This window comes from Anarrhichthys ocellatus, unplaced genomic scaffold, assembly GCF_004355925.1.
Source record: "Anarrhichthys ocellatus isolate YVR2014 unplaced genomic scaffold, GSC_Weel_1.0 scaffold228, whole genome shotgun sequence".
NCBI classification, from domain to species: domain Eukaryota; kingdom Metazoa; phylum Chordata; class Actinopteri; order Perciformes; family Anarhichadidae; genus Anarrhichthys; species Anarrhichthys ocellatus.
In genome coordinates this window covers 106681-117053 of record NW_022280258.1, presented here as the reverse complement: position 1 = coordinate 117053, position 10373 = coordinate 106681, and the positions used below count along the sequence as shown (strand labels likewise).

The 10373-nt window shown below is 39.8% G+C and overlaps 1 protein-coding gene across 2 annotated transcripts in view; it reads right to left on the bottom strand.

The window, feature by feature from the left end:
- Nucleotides 1–393: 393 nt before the first annotated feature.
- Nucleotides 394–10373, bottom strand: part of gpr68 (G protein-coupled receptor 68) — a 30668-nt gene continuing 20688 nt past the window's right edge. For both annotated transcript variants that reach the window (XM_031879112.1, XM_031879113.1), the window contains 5 exons: nucleotides 8666–8815; nucleotides 8202–8335; nucleotides 7852–8074; nucleotides 6229–6409; nucleotides 394–5532 (listed from right to left, as the gene is read on the bottom strand). In XM_031879112.1, coding sequence (XP_031734972.1) covers nucleotides 4985–5532; nucleotides 6229–6409; nucleotides 7852–8074; nucleotides 8202–8335; nucleotides 8666–8815 — 1236 coding nt within the window. In that variant the 3' untranslated portion in view covers nucleotides 394–4984. The remainder of the gene's footprint in view (nucleotides 5533–6228; nucleotides 6410–7851; nucleotides 8075–8201; nucleotides 8336–8665; nucleotides 8816–10373) is intronic.

The following is a 10373-nucleotide window of genomic DNA, read 5'->3' as shown; positions in this document are numbered from 1 at the left end:
AGGAGTAGAACCATCTCAAGGAGGATCAGAAGAAATGGACAGCATGTGAGTTAAATATGAGTGACACAGCAAAGGGTCTGAATGCTTATGACCATGTGATATTTCAGTTTTTCTTTTTTAATAAATTTGCAAAAATTTCTACATTTGTTTTTTTCTGTCAAGATGGGGTGCTGAGTGTACATTAATGAGAAATAAAATGAACTTTTTTGATTTTAGCAAATGGCTGCAATGAAACAAAGAGTGAAAAATTGAAAGGGGTCTGAATACTTTCCCTACCCACTGTATTGTCAAAATAATCATTTAAAATCGTAAAGAATGTAAAAAAAAGTCACAAGTCGTAGTATAGTATGTCATATAAGTGATAAAAAGCTATAGTATAGTAAGTCAAAAAAGTCATAAAAATGCCATGATATATTATGTCAAAAAGGCATAGTCTAGTATGTAATTAAAATGTCAAAAACAATCATCACTGCTGACGCTGTTTAGTTTTTTTGATGTATTTTTTTTAGCTTTAGCTATAGTCCAAAACATTTGAAAGAAGGCAGACATTTCTACTGAGGATATCTCCCGACTCAAAAACTGACTCACTCTAAAACAATCTCAATTTAAAAATAGGTAGGAGGAAAATATGTATTTTGGGTTTGTGGGTCAACTGTCCACTAAAGAGTAAATATATTGAAAATGGTTTTGAAAAAGATACTCAGACACAGGTAAGAGATTGCTGAACCTAGATTATCAGATTACAGCAGAAATGAATGATAGTCCAATTATTACTAATTATTAGTATACCGTATATTGCTACCAATCACAATGTGAAGGATCAAATGGAAGCGAATGCCTTTTGCCTTAGCATGCCCCTTTATTCTTTTTAAAATCTGTATTAATTGATTGCTACATTGACATTTTCAACATTTTGTTTTGATTTGGCTAAAGAATTTAGCAAACATTTGGATATGTACACATCAAGCAGACAATTGAATTTAATTTGTATAGCCCAAAATCACAAATTTGCCTCAGAAGACATTCATGTGGCGTTGTGTTTGTGTTCACCTGGTGAATGTCACTCCAATGTTCAATCTCTTTTTAGCTCTGGTTTGGTCTCTAGCTGAAAACTGCTAGTTAACACCAGCTAGTTTCTAATTGTCTGTCGGTGCTGGAACCTTTGCAGCTGGGAAAGGAGGTTGATGAGAGCGCCAACAATAACTGCATTACTACACATTAATAACGAAAAGTGTTGCAGACAGTTATCAAAAATATACGTGTAGCGGCAATCTTCCCTCCGTCCGATAGTCCACATTACCACTACTGTTACAGTCTGGGTTTGGCGATAAGCTTGATGCGTAATGATTCTTCGTAGGCAGTAGCTTCATTTAAAAAGGTTTACTCAACAAAATAAAGTTACAAGATACATTCTTTGCTCAACTTGTCACAACGTTAGCACAACGGTCAAAAAACTATGTTGCTCCGCAGACTGAATGACCTCAACTGAGGGCTGTTGGCTGTGACGTAGTCAGTAATGCAACTAAAGGAGCATTTCCACATGTTTGTTACACAAGTCACTTAAGACATCTTATCAAGTCTCATATGGATCTTACAATACGTATACATGATTTTTATTTATTCGCAAAAACTGCATCACACCCTGCACTCGTCAGACACTACCAGCGTCAGAAAGGGAAGATTGAGATCAGACTGAAACCACACAGAGACCACAGTGTCACAAACTCACACACTCAAACACACACACACACACACACACACATCACGGCTGCTGCATGTGCCTACACAGGGGCCGCACCATTTAAAAAGAAAAAGGGAAGCTGTCCTTTTTGGTATACAGTTTCAAAGATTTATGAAAATATTATTTATCATTTGTCACTGTGAAATATGTAATTTCATCATTAATTATGACAAGATTCTTTGACCATAATGTTCCATAACAAATGAGTTTCACCATAATGAAACATCTCTGTAACAATTAAATATTGCACCATAAAGTCATGGTTAATTCATATTGTTGACATTTTGACAATAATTTATATTTTTATAACATTTAAAGTAATGCTATACTTTGATAGAAACTAACGTTTTACAATAGCAACATGTATAGCTATTTGCATGCGTGGAGGTGCAAATAGCATGCATTAGAGATTGTTTTCTCTAAACACAGATGCATAACGTTAAAAACCACAGACTGGCCGCTTTAAAGCCTCTCACATGCTGCATTCACTGACACCAACGTGGAAATGTAAAGTCCCCCAAAGCCATTTGCTTACACATAGTATCAGCTCTTAAAATGACAGGTATTTTTTTCAAAAATATTCAACAATCAATAGCAGCACTTTTAAAAACAAATGTTGGGTATTACAAAGTTAAGGTAAAAGTTAAAGTTGTAAAACAAGCAAAATGATTTAGAGATTACTATTTAATGCAAGACCGTGTAACTTTTGACAAAATAAATAAATAAACATCCGGTAACAAATAAGTTAAATTCATGAGCATATGGTTGCTAATGTTAGCTAGCCCGTAAACTTTAGGTAGCAATTGCTTTGTGACTGACGTTACTGGGTCAGTTAGCTAACTCGACGACTCTCCTCGACACGTGCTGTTGTTACACTTGCATGTTCCAGGATTCACCATTATCCCTTATTTGTCAATTATTGACCATTTTGGCTGTTACACAGTTACAAAGGTTACACAGTACTGCTTTAAAGACAATGATTTCTAATTCAATGCCACCATGGATGTTACATTATGCTGAACATAATACTGTAGAAGGTTGGTAGTTGGTAGATTTCTGTCATATTAATGGTCAACTTAAATATATTCAACCCCTACCCAGAGTTTCATTAGAAACTAAGACGTTTTTTTTCTCATCAGACAAGACGGCAAACATGAGGAAATCCATGTATATATTAACAGGAAATGTATAGCTGCATTAGTATTCCTTACACCTTATATTTCTGATCAAAACAATTGGCCACCATGCACAGTGGTGTTATGCCGTGGTGGTGTGGCATCAGCACCACTTCCAGTTCGGTTGTTATCATGTTTGCTCTGATACCGAATGCTCTGTGCTGTTACTTTATCCACAGGGTCAATTTATTGTCAACGTCATTTTTACGGATTATATGGCAGGAAGAATTGTATACAGATTATGCTGCAAAATTAACCGATTTTTTATCAATATTAAAGGGTTTCTGCCTGCGGTCACATCATTACAAATATAAGAATAATTTCAACTTCTAACAGTACAATAGTAATGTAATGTGTCCAAAATGTAAATTACACATTATAGATTGCTTCTTGGTAGAGATAAGAATCCGCATTATAGAGCTTATGTTATAAATTGTAACTGATAGTTATATTAATGGTTTTCTGTTGTGTTGAGTGTCATTCTGTTCTGAATGTCAAGACCTCATCCACGATTGTCCTCTGTCACGCAGCGTACAGTGACGTACTGCTCAGAGCAGTGGTGGGGCCTATGAAGCTAGTTAGCCATAAGTTAAAATAACTGGTGCCTGTAATGCAGTTAAGAGTGACTGTGGAGCGATGGTAATAGTTATCTATTTTCGTCTTGGGGGTAGCCCCCCCTTATTTTCTATATGCCCACCCACAACATGAATTATGGCCATGCTACTGCTGGCAACATTGTTGTTAATGATTGCTTATAACTGATCTATAAGTTAAGGATTCATTAACCTTCTGTTGATCTCAAACTGCACCTCCATTTTGCAAACTGCACCTCCATTTTGCTCCCATGTCTACAAACCAGAGAAATGTAAACTGGGTGTAGCGCCCTGCTAATTTGTTTACATGTTTTTGTTTTTTTTAAATGTCTATAAAACAGTACTTTTGCATTTGTGTTCATAGTTTGGAAAAGTACTTATGTGTCCAACAGTTCGAGTTGCCTTTGAACCTCTCCTGTCCTTATAGTATTGGTTGGTCAGGTGTCAAATGTGTTGCCAGCAAATCAGAAGAATCTGATGAGACTGGGGTAACCTACCGGGTGCTCAAGGGAGCGGGACTAAGGACCGGGACGCGCGAAGAAAACAAAGAGAGAGCGGAGAGGAATGACATGGTTGTTGTTAACGTCAGAAACACGGACACTGGACAATGTGAATACATAGTAGAGAACTGAAAAGATAGTATAGAAGTGTTTAACAGGAAGCTCTAACTGTAGTGAGGTTTTCTTTTCGGGGAGACGAGAAGGCGGACAGGACAGTCGTGCTAAGGGCTGAACGCGGATGTTCGTGGAGTAACGGTGCGGCTTTGAAGAGGAATTAAGTGTGCTGCTTTTCATGGTAGTTTTCTGCTCGTGACTTCAACTGACGGAGCAGAAGAGGATTTGAAAGCACTAGCCTGTTTGCAAGGTTAAGAAATCAAGTCTGAGTAACCGAGGAACAGTGAGTAGCTACACCACAACTGTTCCTTCAGGATTTCAACTGAGCTCCAACGTACTGTCACACGGACTATCACATCCTTGGTATTATTATTGTGTTATATTGTATGTTTCTGTGGGTCACAATGTTGATGTTAAAATAAATGTTGACTGTTAAATATCCATTTGTGGAAGTAATGTATGTCAGGGCTACATAGGAATGCATGGGAGTTTGAACTCATAGGACAGTATAGCTGTATTAAGCTAACCAGGCGTCTCTGCACATTAGACAGTATATTCGTTTAAATTGATATTGTAGGCATATTCCTAAATTCTATATTTTCGTAGACCCTCTCCAATTCACCTCCCATGCAACAGGAGTATAATCTCAAGATCCTGAACTAAATTTGAATTGAGTAGGTGGGCTACAGGGGCATTTACAGAGGCAACAAAGACGTCATTGTAGGCGAATCCTGCTGTATTACAACTCAGTAAAGTCACTCCAGATAGAGAAGAAAATGTTTTCTGTCCAATGCCTTTGGATGATGGTGATGATGATGTAAACACAGCTGAGTGGGCAGCAGGCTCTCTTTAGGGCCACTGCTAGATTGAGTATTTACGGGCAGTCTTATTGTCTAAATCCCACTGCTCTGATGCCTCTACTAGCTTGGTTCCTGACTGCTCACTGGATTGTTTTAGCTGGCGTTCAGTCTCTTGAGTCCTCTCTGTATCTTGGCTTGGCTCTTCAATGCCTGTCACACAGCTGGGCTTTCCATCACTGTCCACACGTTTGTCAGAGTGTCCATTATTCTGTACAATTAAGGGTATGATAGTTTTTACATCAGTCTGTGTGATAAAAATTGTGGTTTTGGTGGGAATGTTTGTTTTGAAGTTGTTGAGTGTGCTGGTGTGCGTGAGCAGCACCACGGTCGGATGACCGTTGTTGTCGTCGGTGGCGACCTCCTGGGAATCAGTGGCAGGGTTGGCGTTGCCACGGCGACAGCAGCAGCATAGTATCCTAACAATAGGCCTGACTATGGCTCTGTACAGGCCGCGGTGGGCACTTTCGCTTACGAAGCAGTAGAGAGCAGGGTCGGCCACGCAGTTCAGGGTGGTCAGCAACAATGACAGGTGGTAGTAGTTAAATATTTCTGTAAAATAACGACACAGGCCACATGGTTAAGACAAAAAAGTTTTCATCCATAGGGTCTGAACACATTGAGGGCGTGATGAATAAATTACACGAAAATGCGAATATTCCCCCTGAAACCTTCATTCATACAGGCAGTGAGAGCTGCAACACTTGTTCAATAAAAGGTTTGAATTTGTGCAAGCAGAGGACCAACTACAACTACAACTGACCCACAGCAGGGTCTGAGCTTAATTGTTTTATTGCCTAAAGCTACTGTAAGCCAGGAACAGACTGACCATCGGGAAGTTCTCGAAGGCTCCATTCCAGAAACCGGCCTGTAGTCAGAGAGTTTGTATTTTTTTATTTCTGACGTCAGAAGTTACTGTATGGTCCGTGACCATGGCATGGGACAGCGAATACTTAACATTTTGAGTGAATTTTCAGTCCCAATCCCTGTAATAAATTTTGCCGTCTTGGTTCAGACTACAGAGCCTCCATGTTGTTGTATATTGTACATTCGAATATGTCCGTTTTGTAAAACGTGATTGGTTGATGCCTTTATTTGCAGCGCTAAAGCTCAGAAAAATCAACCTTGTTTGGGAAAAACAAGATTTCTACGTATATTGGCGTACAAACTAATCGTACAAATAAAAGACGCCCTCGGTGTGTAAAGGCTTTTAGTCACTGGATGACTTTGCAAAAAAATGCACTGTACCTGCAATAAAGTTGCAGTCTCGCTCCAGCAGGGTGCGTACTAACAGGAAGATGTGGTAGGGGGAGAAGCAGACGAGGAAGATGAGGACGGTGCTGCTGACTAACTGCCTGATCCTCGTCTTCTGATCCGGCTGAGTCCCAGCACTCCGACCCACGGCACGGAGAACACACAGGTAGCTGATCTGGACAGAAAAAACAGAAGTCATTTACTAATAGATGTTGTGCAGTAAAGCAAGACTGTGTCCCCTAACCTTTGCCAAATAGCTACCAACTTGGTCATTTCCTCACATTCTCTGGAGTCAGTTCCTTGTTTATCAAAGACCATTTAGACCACAATCTTGTGCTTGTTACATTTTACTTTAACAATGAAACCATTGAAATATTTATCTGTGACATGCTAAAATGTAGTTTAACAGAAGCAAAAGTAGAGAAGAATCTCACTCTAACTGAGAAAAGAGTCTTTTCAGAACTCAATCTGATTAACACAAACACACTGGAAGCATGGCTTATACATCAGTTCTCTTTGGAGACACAGCTCTGTTATCCATGTTTAGGGATGATGTCAGCTTCCATCTATTACCAGAAACAACTGTTCAAGAGGGAGTTTTATTTACAGCCCAGCTATCAGTGGGTGGGAAAATGAAGTGTGGTGTTTTAAATATAGGCCAATCATCTGTCACTCTGAATGTCCCACAAAGACTCTCTCGCCATGTTAAAGCTGGGTGGTGCTATGCTGAGTGTTTATATGATGTCACAAAACTCTATGGACTAGTAAGATTGAAAACAGGGTAAATTGTCCCAACAGGAGACTCCACACAAGTGCAGTTTGTGCACGTCTACAGAACCTGTTCATCCTCCCAACTCGTCAAATATCGCCGCTTGCACCGAGGCAGCCTTCAGCGTCTGTATGAGGTGCTCCAAGCTCTGATGTGAACTCATCCACTTCATAATTAGACAGTAAGAGCAACTGACGTAGTATAAAGAGTGAGCAAATTCGTGTAGTAGTAGGGGAGGTTGGATGGGTCAAACAAAAAATTCACGTTTACTTATTTTACTGTAGTTTTTTCACAAAACATCCGTACTTTGCTAAAGTCAGTTACGTAAAACAAACATACTTATTTGAACCCAAACCCCAATCTTTTCCTAGACCAGTTTTAAAAGTAGTAGTAAAAGTAGCTTATTTTGAAAAGACACTGTATGCATGTAACGAGTGGAAACTGTACATTTCTTGTGAACACTGAAGTTTATTTTGAAAAGACACCATGCACGTAACAAGAAGGAACTGACGCGTTCAAAACTGACGCCATGGTGGTAGAAAGTCATAGTTTGAAGCGTAAGGCCACTGACCAAGCATCGGTATTTGACGACTTGTGAGTAAGAACGTGTTGATCTACACAGTCCTGACAAGAGGTCTAATTAGGAAATATAAGTGAAAACACCTGTGTGGGTGTCTTCCGACAGCAATACTAAAGCAGAGATTTCAGGCACAAAAAGGTCATTGTCATTAAATATATGTGTTCAAAATATCAATAAATCAACACAAATGTGATCAAATGCAGTAAAGTGCTACAGTATCAAAATCTTTTAAAATTAGATTATTATTGTAGTAAAACGGCTATCATACCGATAGAATAGCCAGCGGGAACATGAAGCCAATAATGAAGCGGTAATAGTTGATGGGATACTCCCACGGCTGCATGGGGTAGTGCTCGAAGCACACTGATTGGTTCTTGCGGTCTTTGCTCAGTTCTTTATTGCGGAAGAAAACCACACCGATGGCGATCTCTTTCAGCCAGATGACGACACTGACAAGCCACGCTGCACTCATAGAGCGGAGAGAGGTGAACCTGGAGACAGAACAGGGACAGAAAGGAGAAAACTGGTAATTAGCGTTAAATTAAAGCTCATATATTACAAATCTTATATTATATTATGAAAAGGTAACAGTGGCGGTGACCTGCTGTTATAAATTACCTTAAAGGATGGACCACAGCCAGGTAGCGATCCAGGCTGATACAGCACAGGAAACCAATGCTGATGTAGATGTTCTCATAGAGCAGGAAGCCGCAGAGCTGACACAACCACTCCCTGTGACTCCAGTCATCATCCTGAAACAGCAACACACATACATGAGAGTAGACTAGCTCGGTTTACGAGACAACAGGTAGGTAACACTTGGTTAAAAGCAGATGGAGCTGGACTGTTACATGGATAAATAAAAATTAAAGGTATAATTAGACTGACATCACATTCTATAATGAACAAATATCAAAATAAGTCTACAATGTCTGTTCACACACATTTTTGTTCAGATATTAGGAGCTGCATAAAAAAGTCCATAGACAGCGATAACCTACCTATAATGTATTGTGAAAAATCACAACACAAATTAAATTTTTTTTTCTCGAAATTTTTGTAGATGAGTGGTTGTAGTCTACCTGAAAGAAATACTGAAGCCACAGTGGTAACGATGCCAGGTATAACAGATCAGACACGGTGAGGTTCATTAAATAAACTCCCAGCTCATTCTTCTGCTTCAGCTGCAGAGCAGCGTGGTACAAAGAGTACAGGTTGGAGGGAACGCCAACCTAGAATCAAGAAGATCATTTAATGCGATTATTCTGACACCAGGCAGCTTTTTTCATTACTTGATTACTAAAAACACATATTTAGAACGTCCACATTGGATGATTCAACAAAACCCTGGATTATGTTCAACAGCCTATGTGATCCATATTCACTGTTCAACCGTTTTTATTTTCAATGCCTACATTTTTAAAATGCACTCTTTGTAAAACATCTGCACATGGGAACTTTGGTATGGTTAGGGAAACAAAACACAGTTAAGGAGTGTATAGTTTAAGTAACTGTCGGCAAAGAGCATGGTTATGGCAGGTTCGTTGCGGTTTTGGTTTCTAAAAAGGCAAACGTTAATTACAGCTCTGTAAGATCTGACAGAACACAAACTGTCTTCTGCATGAGAGCAGAACTCACTACACGCCCATCCGCCTCCAACCTCCACACCTCGCTACATAATGGGTCATTTGACAGTGAATGTTGACATTGCAGTAAATCGTGAGGTACAGAATCCTCCAATATGGAAGGGATTCCTAAGGATTCTGGACTGGCAGAAGAGTGTAGTTTAGGGCTCTTGGTGACATTAGGGTGGAAGGTGGACATTAGGGTGGAGGCCCCACAGCAGAGAGTGGCAGCAGCTATACAGCTGGATGCATGTTATAAAACCTGCCTGTTGCAAAATGGCAAATGTTCTAAACAAGTTTTGGCTCAGATTTATTCTTTGCAGAGTTGCCGCAGAGGTATAAACCCAGCACACATTGGGAGAGCGTCACTGTACACCCTAGAAACCCATGTGTGACCAAAGCACATAACTCCGGGATTCAGTCACACAATGCAAACCTTTAGTGGAAAAAGACAACGTAAATTCTTTACCCATTATCCAGCAGCAGGTTGTATCTCCAAAGTGAGTCCACAGATATCCCCCCCATGTCATTCACATTAATACTAATATTAACTAGAAAATTCCTAAAGAAATTTTGACAGTGTGGCTTCTACTGCCCGAAGTAATCGCAATATATACACACGCCAATGTTACCGGTAGAGTCATTCAGGTTCAATTGAGATAGCGCTACTCTCTTTTCTGCATTTTAGATTCATACTCTTGGATTGAATCTTGTATTTGTGGGGCTTTTATTTTGAAAGGGTGGGACTGGGTGGGTGAGAGAGGGGGAGAGGAGACAGAATCATAATGTTTGACACTAAAATGAGAGGCTTCATCACAAGCATTCCAGTTAGAATTCATTCTGTGTAGCTTTTAATTTGAAATGGGGGGGGGGGGGGAGTCCTCTAAAAATATCTAAGACCTGAATGACTGTATGATAGAGACTCAGAGAGGAGAGAGAGACAGAGTGGGAGAGAGACAGGCAGACAGACAGGTCTAACAATGCCTTTGACTGAATATCTCCAAGTCATCTGTGTGCGTAGAGACAGAGAGAGAGAGAGCCTGCGTGCGTGTAGTAACTGGTTGCCATGGTGATGACGCACCTGGTGCTACAGGCAGACTGATTATGAAACATTGCAATAATCAGTGATTTTGAACAAAACCCCTGCCTCTTTTTAACAAATTAG